We start from the raw sequence: 27,627 nt of genomic DNA on the forward strand, positions 1-27,627 counted from the left end.
CGGCCTCCTATGGCGCGCCCCATGAGGAGTCCTACTCCCACCCACCCCCCCCCCTTCCAAGTAGGAGGAGGAGAGGAGAAGGAAGGGAGAGAAGGAGAGAAGGAAAGGGGCGCCCCCCTCCTTATCCAATTCAGACTAGGGGAGGGGGCGCGCGGCTGCCCTTGGCCGCCCCTCCTCTTCTCCCACTAAGGCCCATTAGGCCCAATATACTCCCCGGGGTGTTCCGGTAACCCACGGTACTCCGGTATATGTCTGAAACCTCCTGAAATACTTCCGATGTCCGAACATAGTCGTCCAATATATCGACTTTTATGTCTCGACTATTTTGAGACTCCTCATCATGTCCGTGATCATATCCGGGACTCCGAACTACCTTCGGTACATCAAAACACAAAAACTCATAATACCGATCTTCACAGAACCTTAAGCGTGCGGACCCGACGGGTTCGAGAACTATGTAGACATGACCGAAACATGTATCCGACCAATAACCAATAGCGGAACCTGGATGCTCATATTGGTTCCTACATATTCTACAAAGATCTTTATCGGTCAAATCGCATAACAACATACGTTGTTCCCTTTGTCATTGGTATGCTACTTGCCCGAGATTCGATCGTCGGTATCTCCATACCTAGTTCAATCTTGTTACCGGCAAGTCTCTTTACTCGTTCCGCAATGTATCATCCCATAACTAACGCATTAGTCACATTGCTTGCAAGGCTTATAGTGTTGTGCATTATCGAGAGGGCCCAGAGATACCTCTCCGACAATCGGAGTGACAAATCCTATTCTCGATCTACGCCAACTCAACGAACACCATCGGAGACACCTGTAGAGCACCTTTATAATCACCCAGTTATGTTGTGACCTTTGGTAGCACACAAAGTGTTCTTCCAGTAATCGGGAGTTGCATAATCTCATAGTCATAGGAACATGTATAAGTCATGAAGAAAGCAATAGCAGTCAATTAAACGATCAAGTGCTAAGCTAACGGAATGGATCATGTCAATCACATCATTCTCCTAATGATGTGATCACGTTAATCAAATGACAACTCATGTGTATGTCTAGGAAACTTAACCATCTTTGATCAACGAGCTAGTCAAGTAGAGGCATACTAGTGACACTATGTTTGTCTATGTATTCACACATGTATTATGTTTCCATTAATACAATTCTAGCATGAATAATAAACATTTATCATGATATGAGTAAATAAATAATAACTTTATTATTGCCTCTAGGGCATATTTCCTTCACTTGTGCATGCAACGATCACTTATCCATAAGACACATTTAACTTGGGAGTGTGATGTAGGTTGCATCTTGCGTTCTCTTCTAGCTTGTACTGCTTCTAATTTCTTGAAATGGCACTTACGATGAGACACTTTTTACCTGATAGTGATATTGGTTGCATGTTCATATGGTGCCTAGCTTTCATTTCTTCTAATTTTGTTGAAATGCCTTCTGCTTACTGTTTTTCATACATATTCCATCGTCCTATCGTGCGTCTGAATATGCAATGCTATCTTTTTTTGTATATATTCCATCCTCCTATCATGCGCTTGCCTTACATCAAAGTAGTGTCCGTCTGTATCATGCATCAACCAGTTATGCAGAGCTAATTTTATTCGTCTTCTTTTGGTTTGGACTTCATAAGGCAATATCAAAAAATAGGAAGGAAAAGAGTAAGTTAGGGGATGTTGGTGGTCCTCCGGACCGACGCAAACAGAGACTCTCTAGATTTGCCACTGCTACTGCTAATGAAGTTGAAGTCCCAAGTCTACATGATGAGTTCATCTCCCGTACTCCACCATCGCAGGTGCTTGCTCTAAGTTGATAGTGTGATAATTGGTTTCATGTTGCATATGTTGTCTAACCTGTATTTCTTCTATTTTGATTAAATTGCACCTGCTAAGTTTATACGTTATACATGTGCATATGGCATGCCTTTCTGTGTCTAGAATACACTACATCGATCAATCATACCATGTTATTACATCAAAGTACTATTGTTGTGTATCCCGTATCGGTCACTCATGATTGGACGCTTTTAACATGGCAGTTTGATAGTGGTTGCATAGTGCATTGATTTCTACGTTGTACTGCTTCTAATTTTTCGAAATGACACTTTTAACTAGGCATAGTGATATTGGTTACATCTTTCATATGGTGTCTAGCTTGCATTACTTCTATTTTCTTGAAAATCCTTCTGCTTAGTTTACACATCATAGATGTGAATATGTCACGCCGTCTTGTTTTTCTTACATATTCCATCCTCATATGGTTGTCTTACATCAAAGTATTGCTTGTCTGTATCATGCATCAATGAGTTCTAAAGAGCGATTTTATTCTTTTGTGTTGTGGGTATGCCTTGACATGGTAAAGTCGAACAAGATAAAGGAAAAGAATATAGTAGGGAATGGTGTTACTCGTCGAGTGAAAGGGAAAAGGATCTGCCCTCGAGATTCTGTTGGTACTTATAGTGCAGTAGAAGGTCCAAGTCCACCGGCTAAATCTACAAAGACAGTATCACCTGCTCCACCAGCTGCAGCATCCGCTTCAACTGTACCAGCATCTCAACGAGTTACTCGTTCGTTTGCTGGAACTGGCCAGTTCCCAAGCTGCATTCACACCTAACACTACTTATGAAGGACTACTGACACAACAGGACTTGGCAAGATCAGATGAACCTCATGAGCATCAACACCAAGACGGTACCTGACCGAGTCAAGTTACAGTTGCATGCTCCTTTATATGTACTCTCATAGTTTAACGTGCACTAACACTTTCCATATTCGTTGTTGAACTAGCACCATGGCGCAAGCGGAAACAGACATCAGGGATAATGCTTGACAGATTAACAAAATCTAAAGGAGGAAGAATGGAGATCCATTTTGAGGCAGGTTTAAAAAGGTCACGTGATGCTATAGAGTCAGCCAAGTTAGTATCAGAGGCAGCCATTGCCGTTAGGTGTCATGCATGTACCTCTAAACAATCATCATCAAAAACAAAAGAAATATCCTTTTGCAAAAGATTTGTAAGAGGCCTAGAAATTTTCGAAAAGTCTTTGATAAATCTCCTATAGAAACCAGCATGACCATGAAAACTACGAATACCTTTGATATCTTTAGGACATGGCATTTTCTCAATTGCATCAACCTTAGCTTTGTCCACCTCAATACCACTTTCAGAAATTTTATGGCCCAAAACAATACCTTTGTTAACCATAAAGTGGCACTTCTCCCAATTCAAAACAAGATTTGTTTGCTCACATCTCTATAAAACTCGATCAAGATTGCCTAAACAATCATCAAAAGACTTCCCATAAATAGAAAAGTCATCCATGAAAACCTCAACAATCTTTTCACAAAAGTCAGAGAATATAGTAGTCATGCATCTTTGAAAGGTAGCATGTGCATTGCATAAACCAAAAGGCATACGTCTATAAGCATAAGTTCCAAAGGACAAGTAAAAGTGGTCTTTTGTTGATCAGGTTGAGAAACAGGTATTTGTGAAAAAATAGAATATCCATCAAGGAAGCAAAAATATGTGTGCTTAGACCATCTTTCTAGCATTTGATCAATAAAAGGAAGAGGGTAATGATCTTTTCCAGTTGTTTGTTTAATTTTCTAAAATCAATTACCATTCTATAGCCTGTAACAATTCTTTGTGGAATAAGTTCATTCTTATCATCAGGAACAATAGTAATACCTCCTTTCTTAGGGACATAATGGGCAGGACTTACCCATCTACTATCAGCTATAGGATAGATTATACCTGCTTCCAGAAGTTTTAATATTTCCGTTCTTACCACTTCTTTCATCTTCAGATTTAACCGTCGTTGGTGATCAACAACGCGTTTAGCATCGAGTTCCATATTAATCTTGTGCTGACATAGAGTGGGACTAATGCCCTTAAGATCATCAAGAGTATATCCTATAGCAGCTCGGTGCTTCTTTAGAACTTTCAATAATCTTTCTTCTTCATGTTCTGAAAGGTTAGCACTAATAATAACAGGATAAATCTTTTTCTCATTGAGATAAGCATATTTTAAAGTGTCTGGCAATTGTTTTAATTCAAACATAGGATCACCTTTAGGTGGAGGAGGACCTCCTAGAGTTTCAATAGGCAAATTGTGTTTAAGTAGAGGACGTTGTTCAAAGAAAATCTTATCTATTTCATTTATTTCATGCATATGTATATCATTTTCATGGTCTAGCAAATATTGTTCTAGTGGATCAGTAGGAGGTACACCAATAGAAGCAAGACCAATTATTTCACCCTTACTAGGCAATTCTTTTGTATGAGGTTTTCTACTAAACTTAGAAAAATTGAACTCATGAGACTCATCACCAAAACTAACACCGACAATTTGTTTCTCACAATCTATTTTAGCATTAACAGTGTTCAAGAATGATCAACCAAAGATAATGGGACAAAAGTCATCTTGTGGGGAGCTAAGAACAAGAAAATCAGTAGGGTATTTTATTTTCCCACACAAGACTTCAACATCTCTAACAATCCCAAGTGGTGTGATAGTGTCTCTATTAGCAAGTTTAATAGTAACAGCTATGTCTTCTATCTCAGCGGGTGCTATGTCATTCATAATTTCTTGATATAAAGTAAAAGGAATAGCACTCACGCTAGAACATATATCGCATAAATCATGATAATAGTGATCTCCTATTTTAACTGAGACAACAGGCATGCCAACAACAGGTCTATGTTTATCTTTTTCATCGGACTTGGCAATTCTAGCAGCTTCATCACAGAAGTAAATAACATGCCCATCTATATTTTCAATAAGGAGATCCTTAACCATAGCAACACTAGGTTCTACTTTGATTTGTTCAGCTGGTTTAGGTGTTCTAATATAACTTTTATTGACCACAATTGAAACTTTAGCATGTTCTTTCATCCTAACAGGGAAGGTGGTTCTTCAATATAAGCAGTAGGAACAACTGGATCAACATTATAAATAATAGTTTCATCTTTAGCTATTACGGGTTCTTTAATTTCTTCTTAATAGGTGGGTAATATTTGAACCACTTCTCTTTAGGGACATCAACATGAGTGCAAAAGATTCACAAAAGGAGGCTACTATCTCAGAGTCAAGTCCATATTTAGTGTTGAACTTTTGAAAAGCATCGGTATTTAGAAAAGATTTAACACAATCGTACTTAAGCTTAATACCTGACTCTTTAACATCGTCGAGTTCCCAATCTTCAGAGTTGCGTTTAATTCTTTCCAAGAGATCCCACTGGAATTCAATAGTCTTCTTCATAAAGGGACCAGTACAAGAAGTATCGAGCATGGATCGATCATCATGAGAAAGCCGAGCATAAAAATTATGAATGATAATTTCTCTTGAGAGCTCATGGTTGGGGCATGAATATAACATTGAGCATATATATAATTTCGATCACAACGAACTAGATGCATAGGATAAATTTTTTGGTGAAACTCCAATTTCAATCGATTCCAATTCCAAGAACTAATATCATCGCATTGCCTATACCATGCCAATGCTTTTCCCTTCAAAGATAAAGGGAGAACCTTCTTCTTAGCTTCATCTCTGGGTAAACCTGCAAGCTTAAATAATCCGCAAATTTCTTCCACATATATCAAGTGCATATCAGGATGTTCGGTTCCATCTCCTGCATAAGGATTAGCTAGCAGTTGTTCTATCATACCCAAAGGAATTTCATGTTCAGTATTTTTAGTAGGTGCAGTAGGTTGAGGGGCAACTAATTGTGGTTCCGATCGAGGTAAAGATACCCCGAACAAACCCCTCAAAGGATTGTTCTCCACAGTAACAAGTGACAATAAATTTCAGCATGTAGTCATAATTTTTCCTTACCAAGAGCGCTTCACTTCCCGGCAACGGCGCGAGAAAAGAGCCTTGATGACCCACAAGTATAGGGGATCAATTGTAGTCCTTTCGATAAGTAAGAGTGTCGAACCCAACGAGGAGCAAAAGGAAATAACAAGTGGTTTTCAACAAGGTAATGTGTGCAAGCACTGAAATTATAAGTAATGAGTAGTTTGATAGCAATATAATTTGTAAGGAGCAAGTAATGGTAATAGTCACAAAAGTACAACAAGGTAACCCAATCCTTAGGCAAAGGACAGGCCAAAACGGTCTCTTATGATAAGCAAAGCGTTCTTGAGGGTACACGGGAATTTCATCTAGTCACTTTCATCATGTTGGTTCAATTTGTGTTCGCTACTTTGATAATTTGATATGTGGGTGGATCGGTGCTTAGGTGTTGTTCTTACTTGAACAAACCTCCTACTTATGATTAACCCCCTCGCAAGCATCCACAACTACGAGAAAAGTATTAAGAATAAGTTCTAACCATAGCATTAAACTTTTGGATCCAATCAATCCCTTACGAAATAGCGCATAACGTAGGGTTTAAGCTTCTGTCACTCTCGCAACCCATCATCTAATAACTACTCCACAATGCATTCCTTTGTCCCAAATATGGTGAAGTGTCATGTAGTCGACGTTCACATGACACCACCAAGGGAATCACAACATACATACTATCAAAATATCAAACATATATAAAATTCACATGATTACTTGCAACAAGATTTCTCCCGTGACCTCAAGAACAAAAGTAACTACTCACAAATGATAATCATGCTCAAGATCAGAGGGGTATTAAATAGCATAATGGATCTGAACGTATAATCCTCCACCAAATAAACCATATAGTGATCAACTACAAGATGTAATCAACACTACTAGTCACCCACAAGTACCAATCTATAGTTCTGGTACAAAGATTGAACACAAGAGATGAACTAGGGTTTGAGAGGATATGATGTTGTTGAAGATGTTGATGGAGATTTCCCTCCCCAAGATGGGAGAGTTGTTGGTGATGATGATGATGATGATTTCCCCCTCCGAGAGGGAAGTTCCCCACGAAATCGCTCCGCCGGAGGGCAAAAGTGCTCCTGCCCAAGTTCCGCCTCGAGACGGCGGCGCTTCGTCCCGAAAATCCTCTCCTTATTTTTTCTAGGTCATAATGACTTATATACCAGAAGATGGGCACCGGAGGAGGGCTAGGCTGAGCACAACCCACCAGGGCGCGCTTGGGGGGCCTGGCGCGCCCTGGCGCGTTGTGCTGACCAGGTGGCCCCTCCGGTAGTTATTTGCTCCAGTATTTCTTATTTATTTCATAAAAATTCCTCGTGAAGTTTCAGCTCATTTGAAGTTGTGCAGAATTGGTAGCCTGATGTAGCTTTTTCAGGTCCAGATTTCCAGCTGTCGAAATTCTCCCTCTTCGTGTGAACCTTGCATATTATGAGAGAGAAGGCATTAGAATTACTCCAAAAAGCATTATTATGCATAAAAATATTATAAATAATAGTAGGTAAACATGATGCAAAAGACGTATCACGCACCTGCCCCAGAGGAGTGGTGGAGCCGTCGGTCACCCTGAGAAGAGCCTGGTGGGCATGAGCTGGTCATAAGGCACTTGGAGCGTCTCGAAGGTCTCGATGGAGAGGACGTTGAGGCCAGCGCCACCATCGATAAGGGTCTTGGTGACAGAGACGTTGCTGGTGATGGGCGTGCACAGCATGGGGAGCGCGCCGGTGGTGGCTGTGCACCTGAGGTGGTCCTTGGAGTCGAAGGCGATAGCGTACTGCAACCACTTGAGGAGCCCCGCGGCCTCGACCCTCGGGAGGGAAGCATTTACCTCGCGAAAGAACTACTTGAAGATGCGGTTGGACGTGGGAGCCTGAGCTCCACCGAGGATACAAGCTATCATGCGAGGCTCCTGGTAGGCCCCGGCCCCCTCGTCACGCTAGTTGTCATCGTTCCTTCTAGGGGCGACGGTAGCGGTGGAAGGGCAGCGTGGCCCTAAGGGCGCGCCTCACGAGGCTTATCACTCCAAGCGCCCTCGTGAGGCCGGTCGTGCCAACCATCCTCGCGAGGCTGGTCACGCTATGGTCCATCGCGGGGCTGGTCATGCTAGGCCTGTCATGGGTTGCCATTGCAGTTATCCTACCGGCCGACGCTGCGGCCGCCTCCGCAGCCAGCGCCATGATCGTCGTGGTCAGGACAATGGCCCAAGCGCTCGTCGCGGAGCGCCCTGAGCTCCTGGCAGTCGTTGGTGTTGTGCACGCGCATGTTGTGGTAGGTGCGGAACAGGTGGCTGCTCCCTTTGGGCTCATTGCGAATGTAGCCGCGCTTTTGCTCGGGCTCAGTCACCAGCACGACAGGGCCCTTGCGCTTGACCTTCTTTCCCTTGGCCTTGTTGTTGTCGAGGGGCGCATCGGGTCATTGTTGAGGAAGAGGCGGCCCTCCTCAGCCTTGGCGCACTTGTCTGCGAGGTTGAATAGCTCCAGGGCCATACTTAGGTGGTCGTGGATGGCAAGCTTCTATCACATGTGAACGTCCTTGACTCCATTGGTGAACGCCATGATGATGGCCTCGTCCAAGGCGTGCGGGATCTTGTGGCACACTTGGCTGAAGAGCTCGATGTACTAGCGGATGGTCTCGTCGGGGCGCTACTTCACGCACTGCAGGTCGCTCATGGTGAGGACACGGCCATGGGTTCCTCTGAAGTTGGCGATGAACAGCTCGCACAGCTCAGCCCACGAAGAGATTGACTCTTCGGGCAGGTTCATGAACCAGGAGTGCGCGTCGTCCTTAAGGGCCATGGGAAACTAGTTTGCCATGACCTTGTCGTCACCATTTGCGGCCTCAATACTCAGCGCGTAGAACTGGAGGACCTCCGTAGGGTTGGGGCCGCCATCATAGCACGGAGGCAGGTCTGGCTTGAACTTGGCGGGCCAAACCACCGGGCGCAGCTCGCGAGTGAGGGCCCGACAGCCGACTCTGCTTGAAGGGGCACCGTATGCGAGGGCGGGCAGTTCTGGTGCCCGACCACTGCGACCTCCTGGACAGCTCGGTCTTGGCATTGCTACCGCTGCTCGAGGAGCATGTGCGCGTCAGGTGGCGCGCGGTGAATGATCTGGCAGCTGGCCTCGTCCCGGGCTGGTGCAGGCGTTTCGCAGCGGGTCACGCGGGCGCGCTTCACGTTGAGGCTCGACGATGTCGCCGCGCAGCGGAGACGGTGAAGGTGCCCCATGCGCCCCATCTCCAGCGCGGGACGGCGCAGCCTGGAATGGTGGAGGGTGAAGCGAGTGAGAGGGCATCAGGGCCTCTCCCGCAGCGTTGACAAGCTCGGTGATGCGGCCAAGCCAGACGTCATAGCCGTTGTTGGTCGGGCAGTAATGAAGAAGCTCGCGCACCATGAGCATCGCGGCCTGCGCATTCATCGGCCCCTGAAGACCGTGGGAGGACGAGCCCATAGCAGCGGCGAGTGATGTCGTGGCGGTGTGACCGTCCTGACACACGGAGGGGTGCAGGGAGGAGTCCTGCTGCTCATGGGTGGCAGGGTCAATGGCGGTGTTGGTCGCGTCTGGGCAGAGTGGCGGCGGCCACCGCGGCCCATGGGCCCCGTTTGGGCGACACGAGTTGCACGGCACTCAGCTCGAGCATGACGAGCGTCGACCATGGTGGCTGCGGAGCAGAGGCCGGAGTGCAGCGGAAGAACTCGGGCACACCCCTACCTAGCATGCCAAATGTTAGAACTGGGGCTTCGAGGACCCAAGAAAGGTTCAAACTCTGGGGTGTGCTCACAGAACTTCGCTACGCTTGGCCTCGCTGCTCACTGCCTCACGGCGATGCTCCGACATGCTCGAGCGAGAGGGAAGAAGGATCAGAGACATGCAGTTTACCCAAGTTCGGGTCACCGTGAGGTGTAAGACCCTACTCCTGCATTTTGTGGATTGCCTCGCGAGGGAGGATGAACATGCGAGTACAAGTGTGGGCTGCCCTTAGAGGCCTCAGGACTCGATGGATGGATCTCCTCCTACGGTGGCGCTCTACCAATATTTATATTGGCCTTGGTCCTCTTCCCCCCAAAACTCTAAGCGGGAAGGGTTGCCACAATGGCCAAATTCGAAGGGGGCAGCAGTACAGCATATCCTGGCAAAAGCAGTCTCTGCGTGCTAAACCTTCTAGACATGACGTGTCGGTGGCCTCGGCGATGACCTTTGTCCTAGTGAGCCCGCGGTCCTAGTCTTCTTGCACCGGAGTAGCAACCTTTAGAGATTACTTTGGGAGCCGGTGAGCTGCCCTGCTCCTTTAGCACGGAAGAGGAAAGCTCCACCATCCGCGCCTGCTGGCACGGCTCTGGTGCTGCTCGTTGTGGCTCGCATCACCCACGTGCACCGGGAGGCGGGACTTGGCGCCCTGAGGGTATCCACCCGCGAGGAGGCCTCGGGAGGCAGCTTGGGGATGCCACCTAGCACAAGGCCTCTGGAGCTCCTGGGTAGCTCGTCGTTGGGCGCCTCGCGAAGCGGGGGCCCTCACAAGGTTCTTGCTCTTGAAGTCTTGAAGATGGGTCATACCGGACTCGCATCGAGCGTCGCGCCTTGGGACGGTCCTGGGTACCCCTAGTCCCACGGGCCCGACAGCAACACGATAGAAGGCTGGATCTCGCTAACCATGGAGCATTATATGTTAACAGACTGCATGGACCTGGTCGGATCCTATGTCGAATATGGGTGATCGGATCCGAGCTCAGATGGACATTAGGTCGGACAGACCCAACCATGAGACGCGGCGATAGGTCATCTGTGAGTAACTAGTACAACATTTGTTCTGTGTCCTAAGACCTGAGCTGGCGCATGGACTCGGGACGGTGACCGGCCTGCTTTGGGCCGACCAAACGCTACTCTGAAAGTGTGTAGTTATAAAGGTTGGTTTTGGGCTTGTCCAGACCCATGTCGCGAGACATTGGTCAAGCAAGATGGGATTTGCCCCTCTGATCTGAAGATATATACTTTGGGCCCCTCGTGTAATCCGACCTCGATAAGTATGGCCACGCAACATGAGTTTGAGATAATCCGGTTGTAGATCGGCATCATTGGAATGAGAAAGAGTTCGAGCTGCAACAAGGATGACCGATTCGTCTTGAGCCCGACAACACATATCGTGAGGCAAAGGGAATAGAAGTGTGACACATTGTACATGTTCACCAAACCAGCTTCATTGCCTGCTTAATGCTTGGCATGCTTTGCTAGAGGCCGCTACCAACCGAGCAGGTCGGATGTGATCTGGCTTGCGACCAAGCCAACATGAACCTAAGGGGTCGCACACTTAAGGGAAGGAACCTACGAGGTCTAATTCGACTTCATGGGTCGGATGTGATTCGACCTGAACTTGGATCTGGGCTGAGTAGACATGTGGGGCCCATGTGTTGAGCCCGCGATGGATGCTTATATATAATGGAGGTGCGCCACACGTATTCAGTTGATCGCTTTAGTGTTTTTTGTTAGGGCTTTGCATGTGTTGCAATTAGCCACATCTACTCGTCGCCCGCTGTGCGACCGAACCTAGCGGTCCACCGCACGATGTTCCTCCTGCATGCGCAGATATAGGCGAGGCACTTACACCGCTCCGGCAAACCTGTTCGTGGGATCCGACGACTGGATGTTCGAGGAATCGACGAGGAGACGACTCAGAAAACGTGATGCTCCAACTCTACTTCCGCTGCATGGCAATGTGCGACTAGTGATATTGATCACGTGATTCGTCTCCATTAGCATGTTCCTGGTTGATCTGCGCGTAGAAAAATTTTATATTGCAGCCAATGCACCTAGCGCAACCCAACAGCTAGGGTTGTCGGGCAACTAGGGGCAGAGGGAAGAAGAAATTGGGAAGTGGACTGGATGACCCCATCGGACGTGTGACATTAAAAAAGGAACGAGGGAATGTTGGGTGGCTCACGTGCAAAGCCTCCCACCCGTGTGGAATTAAATATGAGGTAGGTAATGGTTAGGTGACCAACGCACGGACCCAAGTTAGACACCAAGCTAATGTGTGACATGTCCGTCTCGTGTCCATGTGGATGCAAATCCAGCCCAAATTCAGCCCCGAGCAAGACACCGAGTGGACACGCGACAGTTTGTCTGGTGTTTAGACCGGATATGCATCCACACAGACACACGACAAAACCAGACAAAATGGGCCGGTTTTACCCTCGTTACTCCATGTCAAGCAGCAATAAGGTTTGTCCCCTTATTACAGTATGTGAAACGGTAATTCTGCAAATGGATCTCCTGAGCTCACGGTTCTGTAGAGTCATCTTGGTTTGTCCTTTTATTACTCTATGTGAAGCGGTAATTCTGCAAATGGATCTCCTGAGCTCGCGGTTCTGTAGAGTTGTCTGGAAACGGTTTATTCTGCTTCTGTTAACATTCCGCTGGTCTCTTGCACGATATATTTGGTTGAAATCACCTAGAGCCAACCACTTGGCCCTCACTGGTGGCTTTTGCCCTAAGAGTTTTTTAGTGCCAACCGTAACAAGAGTGAGATCAAAAGTAGCTTGTGGAAGTATGAAACTAGTTTTAACGAAATTTTTAACGATAGACTACAAGAAAGTGTTGTCATCCTATTCATGCTTCTACTGAATGTTTAAGAGCTGCCGGTGTACAATCTCTGAAACATTGCAACGCCCATGATCATTCACTAATGACTAGCCGAAGGTGCAGAGGGTTCCTCCGGCTTTGGCTTGGTGAACGCCTTCTGTTTCTCCAGTGTGGGTGCAGAGGGTTCCTCCGGCTTTAGCTTGGTGAACGCCTTCTGTTTCTCCAGTGTGGGTGCAGAGGGCTCCTCTGGCTTCGGTTTGATGAATGATTTCTGCCTCTCAAGTTTAGGAATGGATGCCACCGTGTTCTTCTGGAGAGCATCAGCACTTGCCTTATTGTCTGGCTGATCCCGAGGGCTCACCAGCTGCTTCTGAAGGACATCAAACTTTGCTGTTGCCCAGGGAGCGGTGCCTACATTCCCACCAGAACTTGGAGTATCGACCGTCAGCGATGAGATGGCATCTCTTGACGAAAACCATGTGTAACCACAGGAAATACATTCGAGCTGAAAAAAAGAGGCAAATTCAATGAGACAGTTGTGGCAAATTCAGGCTTATTACAATCGTGTGAGGGAAAGAAATTGATAGAATGATAGATGAAGTTTATCCTTCAGAAATCAGCCTTGCATGCACTTCCTGCAGAGGAGAAGTGCTTGCGACTCCACTTCTTTGAGTTAACAACTCTCCAGGCCTCCTATAGATGAGATATTGTACAGACAATTTGATTTGAGATTCAACTACAAGAACTCTTTTAAGTTTCGATCTAGCAAAAGTGAACTGCCTTTCCAACACATGCTCAACAGCCACCCTCCAGTAGGAAGCCAAACCAAGTAACATTATAACTAATACTGTTGCCAATGTATCTTCACGCTTTCAGCATTCGCTAACAAGTACACCGTATGTTATAACTATATAGTTATAGTTGACTACTTGTTCTAGGATTTGATAATGCGTTGGTGTCACTGAGCATAAATTCAGCAATATAACGAATCGGTTCACCTAATATGGATGAGCGGTAAGGCATTTTATTCACAATAGTGTGATATAGCATATAGATACACCCTCCGTTCACAAATATAAGATGTTTTGGATATTTTAATATGGACTATAGACAGACTGAAATGAGTGAACAAACATACTAAAACGTGTCTATATACATCCGATTCAGAAAAAAAAAGTTAGAACATCTTATATTTGTGAACGGAGGGAGTAAAATTTTAGAAAAATATAATCATAACAATTGGGTCATTCGATGTAAAGAGAATACGATGAATTTTCGTCTACCGAGAGATTTCCCAACAGGTATAACGGCCCATAGTTACCAGAAACCTGGTCGATCAGATCAAGGAATGGGATCGCAGAACATGTGTCATGTCTGAATAAAAATGCAGGTCAAAGTTTGCATTCTTCGCGGCGCTAAGACATGATCCCAACAAATCTGAGACAACGATACAATTACCAAGCTTCTAGTTAAGGTGTGCCATCAAACTTATCTAACATCAACTATATATATATATAAAATGATAGTTGAGATTAGTTAAATGAGGATAATATTATTCAAAATTAATAGCACGAGTAATACGTTTGATTTGTCATGAAAAATATCATAATTATGTGATTTTCTACTTTTTAACAATATATTCACATCATAGTAATGGTCGGAGTTGCATCTTGGAGACTGTCCATATTAACAGTGATACATTTCAAATGAACACAAGCAAAATAGGCAAACAACAGAGAACAAGCGAAAACAGGCCAACCCAGCCCCACATGTCCATCTTCCCATCTGTAGCCCAGATTTAAGTAGAAGGGGCGAAGGCAAGAAAGTGACAGTATGGTGGCCAGGGATGGAGCCAGCAGGGGGCGAGCCGGGGCCATGGCTCCCCCCATGCTGTGAAAATTTCTCAAACTACACCTATGTAGTGCGTGGATTTGATGAATTTGACCACTAAATTCCTATGTATGGCCCCCCTCAATGCTTTAGATGTTTCAGTGAGCTCCCTCAAATAAAATTCCTAGCTCCGTCCCTGATGGTGGCCCGGTCACAGTGACGGCCTTGTGGGAATCAATGTTAGCACTGGGCCTGCACTGACTAGAAACGACACAAGTGCAACCTTCATCACCAAGGAGGGCCAGCCCAGTAAGAGAGCCCAGCGAGAGAGCCCGTCAGCCATTGACCCGCAATGGGGATTGGGTCCTAACGTGAGGATTATAAATACCTTCGTTGATTCCGTATTAGGTGGCTAATTGATAAACGGCTAGCAGTCATTGACTTGCAATCCTTTCCTTGTCCCTTCCCTTGTAAGCAAGACAGACACCCCACCTAGTGAATTTGAAATGATCCCATAGCCTACCTCCGATTCACCATCCTGTAACTAACAGTTGGTAGAGCCAAAAATTTCACCCACCTCACGTCGGATCATCTGCATGACACGCGTCTGGCAGCGACAGCAAGAGCTCATGGAGTACTTGACTCCAGAAGGAGAGGCGATCTATAAGACGCTCAGTTAGGCGAGCGAAGCAGCCCACCTTCGTCACCAGAAGGAGCTCGGCGCGCTCATTGTGACGGCGACGGGGAGCGCGGTACGTGCGGCGATGGCGTGTTTTGTTGATGCGGTGGTCGACGGAGCGGTTGGTGCAGCGGTCGGCACCATCGTCAACGACATGCAAGCTAACACTGATGGCGCCGACACGGACCTCCTCAAGCAGATCCAGGAGCTTCGAGCTGCCGAGGGTCTCACCTCCTACATCGGCGAATCTATAATACCTAAATAGTTCATCCCCACTATGTTATTTCTCTTGACATGCAGCCTATCCACATCAGCAGCCTTGCCACCTCAACATCTTTTCAACGAATCATGTTTTTTTTTTCTTGAGACAATTGAACGAATCATGTGATTCAACTCTGGTAATTAATTGAAGCGGGCCTCGGTGTAAAAACTGACGAAGAGAAGCCCATCGGTCCATCTCCCTGCTCTTCAATATGTATCCTGGGGCAGAGCAAGCGACACCATCACAACCCACACCGATGCACCACCGGACGGCGGCCTACAACCCAACCCTCCAGCATTCACCCAAGCCCCAGGCAGATCTGGTGTGCGAACACCTCCTCCTTCGACGAACAATGATTGAGCTTCTCTGTCACCAGTTGCCATACAACACGTCCCTCCACGGATCCACGTGCGCCGGTCAGATCCGCCACCGGAAGGTGCAGCAGATGCATCGGGATCTCGCCGCTACCTTGCAGGCTCGAGGCGCCCAACGTCAGCCACCGCAACTACCTCCTCAACAGCGACCTCCACCACCGCCCAATTACCCAGAAGAGACGCGGCTGCCGGCTCTCGAACGACTTCCCCTGCCCCTTTCAATAGTAGCGACATCGCTCCCAGCGTCTCCAACATCAGGTTGGTGTCTGCACCTTTGATTCGAAATCGTGTCATGTTGTCCAGGTTACTCACAGTTAATCATGTGTTCCCTCTTGCATTATAGACATCAAAAGCACGTGTATAGTATGATTGGTGTCGTCTCCTGCGTTTACTCCATACAACAATTGCACAGGGATGGAAAACAAAGGGGTTCCGCTTCATCTCCCGGAACGGCGGCAGGGACATATTCCTTCACTGCTCATATGAAGAAGGAAGATGCCGTGAGAAGCTATATATAGATGGGTCCATGTAATGGGAGTTTGAGTGGTTTCTTTTCTAGGTATTTTTTATTTCTGTGATTTCTGATGTATCCATCTATTATGAAGTGAATCATGATAAAAAATACAGAAGAAACTAATTGATTCACAATGACCTTGCCTCCTTTGCCCCTTTTGTAGGTAAGCAATCCTCCTCCTTCTAAGGTTCTCGACTCCTACAAGGCTATGGGACATGTATCTACCAGCCTCCCGAGCTTGCCCTTCGCTCTTCTCTCCCTCACTCCCAATACCCCATAAATTTCTCGAATGATTCTGTTACTGTTTTTGATGTACATACTTTCTCCCTCACTCCCAATATCCCATAAATTTCTCGAATGATTCTGTTACTGTTGTTGATGTACATACTTTCAATTGATATTCTCGGGAAAAGTTTTGATTTATCTTTTGTTTCCAGGGCAACTACCACAATATCTCGGGCTGCAGTTGCTTGGCAATTATAAAACCCCCAATCCATCTAACGTTTGTTTGTGCAGATGTTTTAATCTATATGTCGGCAAGGTCTTTGATGAGAAACTGGTGGCAGATTTGGCTTGAAAATGAATCTAGGTAATCTTTATGCTCCATTGTGTACCAATTATGTCTTCAACTTTGATGCAGTCATTGATAACAAATTCATTAGTTCATATAGCAAGTCATTATTTGCATCTTTGGAACAAAAATGAATTCAATAAATTTATGATCCATTTTATTTAAAGAAATCTCATTTGTGTGTTGTAAGAATAATGTCCGGTGTATCTTCTTGATAGGCATGATACATTGCTATCTTCATAATCTTTTGCATTATATAGATTGAACGACCAGTTCTATCATGGTTCATTTTTCATACAATAGCTGATTTTGTTGAGAAAGCTCTGTTTTATACTTCTGTAATTGCTATCTACCCTATGTGTACATTCTTTTTGAATGTCTATCAACAAGTTGTATGACGAAAAACAAAGTAGGCCAGTGATCTTAATTATATAATAATTGTCACCTGCCATTCTTTTCCTAAGTCTGATGCGTACATCCAAGAAGCGTGCAATTTCAAAAGCGTTTCCCTACCACCAAATATATTGAGGCACTACCAGGTGTCTTTATGCCCAGTCTTATTCCTGCTAATATCTTCATAGTAACATTACCAGGTCATATTTTTATTATGGTCATATACTAAGTCATCTCTCTTTTGTATCAGGCTATCAGCAACCTTTTGTCTCCTTCACAGTAACATTATAGGTGAAGCTGCCGCAAATAAATTCCGAAGCATGCATGCAAACTTGCCAAACATGGTGTATTTAGTTTTTTATGTACAGTGCTAGGAAAGTAATGTTCCTTTTATTGTTCCGATTGTTTGTTGTGTATGTTCTTATGTCCCAAGACCTCATGCAATATCTCTCCTTTCAACAGATTATGCATATTAAATTGATGTGTATGATGTTTTAGATCTGTATCTATCTTTGTACATATATCAAGTTTTCTTACCGATTTCATTACTACACATAAGTGATAACATTGTCCTATAGATGTACATGCGTGATAACCTGACTAAAGGGGCATTATCTGTTATAATGATCCGGATTGCTACAATTCAGCCTGGGAGCATTTGAACTATCGTCCTCAAGTGCTATCTTTGCTGAACTGCGAGCTTCAGAGTTGTGGTCCCTGGTGATATGGAATAAAAATCTACTAGAAGGCTTCTGATCTCCCGGTGTGCAGGTTCTATCATAGGCGATCTAGCTGCTGCAGCTTGGGCACGGGTTAGATTTTCTATGAGGTCTGCTTCCTGAAGATGTATGCTTGACGTATGGCTGCAAGTTTTAGTTCCTATGCTTTCGCTTGAAGTTTCCCTCCATGATGTATGTGTTGTAAGTATGCTTGCATGGCCAAGGAGTTTTTGTCCATGATTTGCGTTGTTGTCCATAAACCATACATCAAATTATTTTTGGAACTTTGTGATGATACTTTGAAAAATGAATGCATAAATACAATTGTTTCATTGGTTGACAAGATTTCTGTAGTTTGTGAGATTGAAATAATATAGAACAATGATTTTTGCAAATATGTTTGGCATAAGCTCACAAGCATCCCACTAAAGCGGTAAAATTACTTCCCTTCTCATATTTTATTTGTCCTTTAGGAATACACCTCATGAGTTTTTAGAACATGGTAACTTCCCGCAGCAACGCGCGGGGAGTTATCTAGTTGGATCTGTTTGACAGGGCGCCAAGGGAAGGCGCGGAGACCGGCCCAGAGGCACCGCTTGTCTATGACTACACGGGGACGGGATTGGGCGCGACAACGCCTTACATCCCTCCTCCAGCACAAGCTATTCGCCAATTTACCATGCCCGAGTTTGTCCTTCTCTAGTATTTTGCAACACGAGAGTGGTTTGTCCTTGTCATCAGGCCACTGAAACCACCGTCAGTGGATTTCTGCGATTCGATGGCGAGAATCCGAAGTTGTGATAAACCAAATGCGTTGATTACTTTGAGATGTTTGGTACCAACCCGGATCTATGGATCGCGGTGGCTGCAATGCGGTTCGAGGGAGCAGTGGCACGCTGTGTGCGAGCCTCATGGGATGATTTCTGTGCAGCGGCGATTAGCCGATTTGGGCGCAATCACATGATTCCTTAGTGCACAGGGTGTATTATCTTCGACAGACTGTTTCTGTTGAGGAATATATCAGTCAGTTTTCTGAACTTATGGATCAGTTGACAGCTTATGAACCTGATCCAGATATGTTGCACTATACTACTAGATTTGTAGATGGTTTAAATTCAATGTTCATATGATTGTTGCTGTTCAAAGGATTGTCGACTTGGATACTGCGTGTTCAGATAATGTCATGGCGTTTGGGTTGACAGGAGCACTAGGAACATTCCAGTCAATCATGAATGACAAACTGCCACTTTTGATATTGTTTTCTTCGATGATATCCTTGTATACAGTGCCACTTTTGAGGATCATCTCCAGCATGTGCAGCAAGTGTTACAATTATTGCAGCAGCATCAGTAGAAGGTCAAAGGATCCAAGTGTGCTTTCCCTCAACACAGTATCCCTTATTTGGGATATGTAGTCTCTGAGAAGGGTGTTTCCACTGATCCAAGTAAGATAGCAGATGTGAATAATTGGCCCATATCTAACAATTTGAAAGAATACCGTGGATTTCTTGGGTTATCAGGCTACCACCTTAAGTTTGTTAGATACTATGGAATGATTAACCAGCCTTTAACAAACCTTCTCCGGAAACATGTTCCTTTTGTTTGGTCTCCAAAGGCAGTCTACTTTCGAGCAACCGAAGTTGGCTCTCACTACTGCACCTGTTTTGTCCTTGCCAGATTTCAGCCAACAGTTTGTTATTGAAACAGATGCATATAATGCTGGAGTAGGGGCAGTATTGCTTCAAAAAGGCCATCCAATCGCTTTTATGAGCAAAGGATTATCCACATATGAAAATGAATATATGGCAGTGGAAATGGAGAACTTATCTACAGCATGTTGAATTTCTCATTCTAACTGACCACAATAGTCTGGCACATTTAGAGGACCAGAGCTGCACACAACTTGGCAACAAAATGTGTTCACCAAACTATTGGGCCTACAGTTCAAAATAAAGTACAACAAAGGAGTGGACAACCGTGCTGCAGATGCTTTGTCTCACAAACCTCATCTTGATGATCAGTTACTGGCTATATCTCCTCACCAACCTGCTTGGATACAAGAGACTTGGATACAAGAGATCTTAGATGTCTACCAAGAAAATATTGAAGCTCAGGAATTACTAGTCAAATTAGCAGTGCAAATTTCTGAAGACGATCATTTTTCTCTCAGGGATGGTTTGATCCGTTGTAAAGATCGTACCTGGCTTCCTCCTGACATGAACCTGGTCCCCAAATTGTTGGATGCCTCTCATACCAGTCCTATTGGGGGCCACTCTGGCATTCCAGTTACTCTTCACCGTCTGAAGTAACTTTTTTACTGGAAGCACATGAGGGCTTGGGTGAAAAAGTATGTTCAAGAGTGTATGGTTTGTCAGTGAGCCAAACCTGATCGAACTTGCTATCCAGGACTTTCAGAGCCTTTGCTTGTTCCCTGCAAGTTTTGGCAAATGCTCACAATGGATTTTGGAGAAGTGTTGCCTCGCTCTGGACGTTTCAACTGTGTTCTGGTTGTGGCCCACTTAACTGAGTCAATTGTGATAGATCAAGACCGTATCTTTCCAGCCGGTTTTGGAAGAAAATGGCAGCACTCACACGGACCAAAGCTACGCATGAGTTCTTCTCATCATCCCCAAACTGATGGTCAGTCCAAGAGTCACTGAATGCCTGGAGGCCTATTTGCGTTGTTTTATTCATGCATGTCCAGTTAAGCGGGCTCAGTGGTTGTCTCTTGCTGAGTTTTGGTATAAACACCAGCCCTCATTCAGCGCTTCAATGGAAATCACTGTTTGAAGTATTGTATGGCCAGTCGCCCAGAACTTTTGGTTTGCCTGCAGACGATACTTGGCGATACTTGGCTCCATGACTGTGATCTCATGCTTCGTTTACTCCAGCAACATTTAGAGAGGGTTCGAACTCGCATAGAGCACCAAGCCGACAAGAAGCGTTCTGACAGGTTTTTGCCGTGGGTGATTCAGTTTTCCTGAAATTGCAACCATACATCCAATCCTCTATCGCTCCTCGTGTGCATCATAAAGCTGCTGTTCAAATACTATGGCGCCTACACAGTCCTGGAACGAGTAGGTGCTTCGGCATATCAGCTGGTGTTGCCTGCAGCTAGCAAAATTCATCCAGTACTTCATGTTTCCCAACTGAAACTTGCTCTTGGACCACACTGTCAAGTTCAATCTGAACTTCATCCTCCAAATGCTCAGTTTGCAGTACCAGTAAGGGTGCTTCGACATCACTTGCGTCGCCGTGGTGATGAAGCCGTACCTCAAGGACTAGTCCAACGGTTGGATCAACCGGATTCCTTAGCAACATGGGAGGATTTGGAGGAGCTAAAGCAACGTTTCCACGAGCACCAGCTTGGGGACAAGATGGTCATCAAGAAAGGGGGAGTGTTAGCACTGGGCATACATCAACTACGGACGCCACCAGTGCAACCTTCATCACCATGGAGGGCCGGCCCAGCAAAGAGCCCATCAGACATCGACCCGTTATGCAAATGGGGATTGGGTCCTAACCTGAGGATTATAAATTCCTAAGTTGTATTCTGTATTAGGCGGTGAATTGGTAAACAGCTAGCAGCCGTTGGCTTGTAATCCTTTCCTTGTAAGCAAGACAGACACCCCACCTAGTAACTTCGTAATGATCCCATGGCCTACCTCCGATTACCCATCATGTAGCTAACAATCATCAAGCAGTAAGGCACCCTAATCATTCTCTTTGCCCGAGCCGCCATTGCATCCTTCGCCTGCCCTCTCCATTTATGGCATGTCTCATTGCAGTCCATGATGGTAGCCGCGACAAAGGCAACAACATGGCTTCTCTGATTTACAGGATTTTCAAAACACATGAATAGGAAAAATGCAGGATTGGAATGTCTTGTCCTCCTCCATCCTATAGGATTGGAGAACTACAGGAATTTGCATCGAGGAGTGTTTGACACCATTGGAGATACAAAAAAATTGTAACAATAAGAGATTCATGGACTCTTTGATTCAAAGGATTTCTAAGGGAATTTTGGACGATTCTAATCCTTGGGAATTTTTCCTACTTGTTTGATTCGTAGGATTGCAATCCATGGGATTCATTTGCACAAGATTTCGTAGGAAAGTTTCTGTCCACTCAAAACTCTTTCTTTTCATGGATCCTCTTAAACCTCTCGTGAAAATTCCTGTGTTTTTCCTGTGCACAATCAAATGTTCATGCAATCCTGTAGAATTTAAGACGGCATGACACTCTATTCCTATGTTTTACCTATTCCTGCATTGTAGAAATTAATAAGAATGGACTCAAAGTCACTACAACAACAACAACAACAACAACAAAGCCTTTAGTCCCAAACAAGTTGGGGTAGGCTAGAGGTGAAACCCATAAGATCTTGCAACCAACTCATGGCTCTGGTACATGGATAGCAAGCTTCCACGCACCCCTGTCCATAGCTAGCTCTTTGGTGATACTCCAATCCTTCAGGTCTCACTTAACGGACTCCTCCCATGTCAAATTCGGTCTACCCCGCCCTCTCTTGACATCCTCCGCACGCTTTAGCCGTTCGCTATGCACTGGAGCTTCTGGAGGCCTGCGCTGAATATGCCCAAACCATCTCAGACGATGTTGGACAAGCTTCTCTTCAATTGGTGCTACCCCAACTCTATCTCGTATATCATCATTCCGGACTCGATCCTTCCTCGTGTGGCCACACATCCATCTCAACATACGCATCTCCGCCACACCTAACTGTTGAACATGTCGCCTTTTAGTCGACCAACACTCAGCGTCATACAACATTGCGGGTCAAACCGCCGTCCTGTAGAACTTGCCTTTTAGTTTTTGTGGCACTCTCTTGTCACAGAGAATGCCAGAAGCTTGGCGCCACTTCATCCATCCGGCTTTGATTCGATGGTTCACATCTTCATCAATACCCCCCTCCTCCTGTAGCATTGACCCAAAATACCGAAAGGTGTCCTTCCAAGGTACCACCTGGCCATCAAGGCTAACCTCCTCCTCCTCACACCTAGTAGCACTGAAACCGCACATCATGTACTCGGTTTTAGTTCTACTAAGCCTAAACCCTTTCGATTCCAAGGTTTGTCTCCATAACTCTAACTTCCTATTTACCCCCGTCCGACTATCATCAACTAGCACCACATCATCCGCAAAGAGCATACACCATGGGATATCTCCTTGTATATCCCTTGTGACCTCATCCATCACCAATGCAAAAAGATAAGGGCTCAAAGCTGACCCCTGATGCAGTCCTATCTTAATCGGGAAGTCATCGGTGTCGACATCACTTGTTCGAACACTTGTCACAACATTGTCGTACATGTCCTTGATGAGGGTAATGTACTTTGCTGGGACCTTGTGTTTCTCGAAGGCCCACCACATGACATTCTGCGGTATCTTATCATAGGCCTTCTCCAAGTCAATGAACACCATATGCAAGTCCTTCTTTTGCTCCCTATATCTCACCATAAGTTGTCGTACCAAGAAAATGGCTTCCATGGTCGACCTCCCAGGCATGAAACCAAACTGATTTTTGGTCACGCTTGTCATTCTTCTTAAGCGGTGCTCAATGACTCTCTCCCATAGCTTCATTCTATGGCTCATCAGCTTAATTCCACGGTAATTAGTACAACTCTGAACATCCCCCTTGTTCTTGAAGGTTGGTACTAATATACTCCGTCTCCATTCTTCTGGCATCTTGTTTGCCCCAAAAATGAGGTTGAAAAGCTTGGTTAGCCATACTATCGCTATGTCCCCGAGACCTTTCCACACCTCAATGGGGATACAATCAGGGCCATGGCCTTGCCTCCTTTCATCCTTTTTAAAGCCTCCTTGACCTCAGACTCCTGAATTCGCCGCACAAAACGCATGCTGGTCTCATCAAAGGAGTCGCCCAATTCAATGGTAGAACTCTCACTCTCCCCATTGAACAGCTTGTCGAAGTACTCCCGCCATCTATGCTTAATCTCCTCGTCCTTCACCAAGAGTTGGCCTACTCCGTCCTTGATGCATTTGACTTGGCCAATATCCCTCGTCTTCCTCTCTCGGATCTTGGCCATCTTATAGATGTCCCTTTCGCCTTCTTTCATGCCTAACCGTTGGTAGAGGTCCTCATATGCCCGACCCCTTGATTCACCAACAGCTCGCTTTGCGGCCTTCTTCGCCATCTTGTACTTCTCTATGTTGTCTGCACTCTTATCCAGGTATAGGCGTCTGAAGCAATCTTTCTTCACCTTAATCGCCTTCTGGACATCATCATTCCACCACCAGGTATCCTTATCTTCGCTTCTCCTTCCCCTGGACACTCCAAACTCCTCCGAGGCCACCTTAGGAATGCAAGTCGCCATCGTCATCCACACATTGTCCGCATCCCCTCCATCCTCCCAAGGTCCCTCCTTAATGACCCTCTCATTGAACGCCTGAGCTACCTCCCCCTTGAGCTTCCACCACTTCGTTCTAGCGACTTTGGCACGCTTATCCCGCTGGACACGAATCCGAAAGCGGAAGTCAGCAACCACCAGCTTATGCTGGGGTACAACACTCTCTCCAGGTATCACCTTACAGTCTAGGCACGCACGCCTATCTTCTCTTCTCGAGAGGATGAAATCAATCTGGCTAGAGTGTTGGCCACTACTAAAAGTCACCAGATGTGATTCTCTCTTTCTATGAAGGGTGTTAGCTACAATCATGTTGTAGGCTAGAGCAAAAGCTTAAGACATCTTCTCCTTCTTGATTCCTGATGCCATAGCCAAAGCCTCCATGCGCCCCTTCAAAACCTGTGTTAGATATACCCACGTGGCCATTGAGATCTCCTCCTATGAAGAGCTTCTCACCAATCGGTACACTCCTAACCATGTCTTCCAGGCATTCCCAGAACTCCCTCTTGACTCAAAGTCACTGACTGACGTATTTTCTTGTGTTGATAAGTCACTATTGATTATTAATGTAATATATAAACTATAATGCTTGGAACTGTTATATTGATGATGGCCTTTGGCCTTTTGTATTCTTGCCTTTTGGCATTCTCATGTACATCTATATATGGTGGCTTTGGCCTCCTAGTAATACAAGTTGCATATTCGTGACATGGTATTAGAGCTTTAGGTATTGTTTTTGCACGTCGCAACTCGTGCTCTCAATCCATCTCTCGTGCCACCGTCTTTCTCTTGGCCGTTCGCTACTGCTTCTTTGCCCCGTCCCCTCCCGTGCCTGATCAAGTCTTCATGGCTGGATTCAACTAGTGCCAGGACGCTGCTGCCCGCCCCGATTCAGATCAAGTCGCTGCAGATCAACCCGCTGCTTGGATTGGGGCGGTCCCGTGTGCTGCGGAAACCTACGTCCTCCGGCCGCCGCCCGTCTCCTCCGGCTGTCCGCCTCCGCCGCCATCTAACCGCTATCTCCTCAAGCTGTCCGCCTTCGCCGCCATCTGGCCGCCTATCTCCTCTGGCGGTCCGCGTTCGCCGCCATCTCGCTGCCCGGTCGTGTGTGCACACGGGTCTGCCTCGATCTGCCTGCCTCAATCTGTGTCGAGGGCTCGAGGCCGCTACGTGCGTTGGAGCGTGGCAGCTCAGGCCACGTTTTAGGCCTCGGCTGCTGTCAAGGCTGATTCGCTGCGATGTGTTCCAGCGAGACTTGGGCCCTGTTTCGGGTGTGTTCAGTTGGACTGCCCGATTGAGTTTCCAAAAAGTAAAAAGAGAAAGTACAATGCTTTCGTCGAGCACGTATCTTCCTCGCTGCTCGATGTTTTTCGACGGTGTTCCATACATTGATCCCGTCTCGCACATGCGCCTTTCCTCGGTGCTTGGTGCTCACCCACTTGGAGGTGGTGTTTGTCGCACTACTTCGACACCTTTTGCGACTTCCGTCGGTGCTGCTGCCGCTCTACGTTGACTCCTTCGGCAGCTGCACCGCCTCTGCTGGCCGGTGTTAGTCGTTCTTCAGCAACTCTTCACACGACTTCCGCACCTGGTGATTGTCGCCCTACGCCGACTCCTCTCTCGGCTTCCACGCGCGGCGGAGACCGCTCTACGTCGACTCCCCCAGTGGCTTCCACATGCGGTCTACGTTGACTCGCTACTCTCCGTCGACTCTACATGCAGGCTTTCACAAATGGTGGCGACTGCTCATCGTCGGCAAGTGTTTCTACCTCGACATCTTTGGCCATGTGCCTCTCTGCGTGTGAGATTGCGCAGCTGCGATGCCTGCTTGATGCTTGGGATTCTTCATCAACAGGTTCTGCAGTTTCTGTGGCTGACTCTTCTAGCACTGAGAAACCACCATCTACTCATTCAGGTACATCTCCATGGATTCTTGATACTGGAGCGTCTTTTCATATGACTTATGATTCTTCCACTTTGACCTTCGTCCGACATGTCGAGTCTCCAGTTCATGTTCTTATGGCTGATGGCACTCCCCTCCCTGTAGCACCTCTTCATTTCATGTTCCCTCCGTCGCTCATGTTCCTCGACTTACCATGCAGCTCATATCTAGTGGTCAGATTGTTAACTCTAGTTGTAGGGTCATTCTTGACTTTGATTCGTGTTCTGTTCAGGATCGTCGCACGGGCGCTCTACTTGGTGCCGGCCCTCGACGCTCTGATGGTCTCTGGGAGCTTAACTGGCCTCGTCTTTCCTCCGCTGCCACCGCCGCCAGCCTCGCAACTCCTGTTGCTGCATCTACCAGCTCTTTTCAGTAGTGGCATCATTGTCTTGGCCATTTATGTGGTTCTCGTCTCTCGTCTTTAGTTCATCGTGGTGTTCTGGGGTCTGTCTCCGGCAACGCTTCGTTGGATTGTCTAGGTTGTAGGCTTGGTAAGCAGATTCAGCTACCCTATCCTCATAGTGAGTCAGTGTCCGAGCGTCCTTTTGATCTCGTTCACTCTGATGTTTGGGGCCCGGCTCCCTTCGCTTCGAAAGGGGGTTATCGATACTATATTATCTATAAAGACGATTTTTCTCGGTACACTTGGATCTATTTCATGTCTTCTCGTAGTGAGGTCTTACTTATACACAAAAAATTTGCTGCCATGGTTCATACCCAGTTTTCCACTCCTATTCGTGTATTTCGCGCAGATTCAGCTGGTGAGTATATCTCCCATGCGCTGCGAGGATTCCTTGCTGACCAGGGTACTCTTGCCTAGTTCTCTTGCCCTGGTGCTCATGCTCAGAATGGTGTGGCTGAGCAGGAGCATCGTTGTTGGAGTCTGAACGAGGGTAGCGAGAGAGAGAGATCATGTAACACTTCCTTGCTTATTGATTGGGGTTACACATGTACATATACACAGGCTGTTACAACAGAATCTCACTAGTCTAGCCTAAATAATAGGACCACTACAGAAGCACGTTCGCTAACACCCCGCTGCAGTCATGTCGTCGATGCCCGAGGAGACACAAAGACTGGACCTGAAGCTCTGGAAAACTGATGTCGGCAAACCCTTCGTCATGATATCGGCTAGCTGTTGAGCTGTTGGAACATGTACAATACGGAACTCGCCAAGGGCCACCTTTTCTCGGACGAAATGAATGTCAAGCTCTATGTGTTTCGTCCTCCAATGATGAACCAGATTAGTGGACATGTACACGGCGAAGACATTATCGCAGGTGACGGTGGCCTTCGGTTGAGAGATGGAGAGCTCACCAAGCAGCTGCCGCAACCATACACAATCAGCGACCGCATTGGCGACCGCGCGGTACTCCGCTTCTGCACTCGAGCGAGAGACGATGGCCTGTCGCTTGGAGAACCAGCTGACGAGCGTGTCACACCAAGGTACACGCAGTAACCAGAGGTAGACCGGCGGGTGTCAGGGCACCCAG

At 46.2% G+C, this 27,627-nt stretch overlaps 1 protein-coding gene across 4 annotated transcripts in view; it reads right to left on the reverse strand.

Moving 5' to 3' along the window:
* Window positions 1-12,422: 12,422 nt before the first annotated feature.
* LOC123061238 (uncharacterized) overlaps window positions 12,423-27,627 on the reverse strand; it is a 32,542-nt gene continuing 17,337 nt past the window's right edge. Inside the window, exons 8-10 of one of the 4 annotated variants that reach the window (XM_044484239.1) lie at window positions 13,087-13,158; window positions 12,677-12,970; window positions 12,423-12,619 (exon numbers count right to left, since the gene is read on the reverse strand). In XM_044484239.1, coding sequence (XP_044340174.1) covers window positions 12,566-12,619; window positions 12,677-12,970; window positions 13,087-13,158 — 420 coding nt within the window. In that variant the 3' untranslated portion in view covers window positions 12,423-12,565. Of the gene's footprint in view, window positions 12,971-13,086; window positions 13,159-27,627 lie in introns of all 4 variants that reach the window. The other 3 variants (XM_044484238.1, XM_044484241.1, XM_044484240.1) reach the window with 3 other exon arrangements.

The sequence above is a fragment of the Triticum aestivum genome, chromosome 3A, assembly GCF_018294505.1.
Source record: "Triticum aestivum cultivar Chinese Spring chromosome 3A, IWGSC CS RefSeq v2.1, whole genome shotgun sequence".
Classification (NCBI taxonomy): Eukaryota; Viridiplantae; Streptophyta; class Magnoliopsida; order Poales; family Poaceae; genus Triticum; species Triticum aestivum.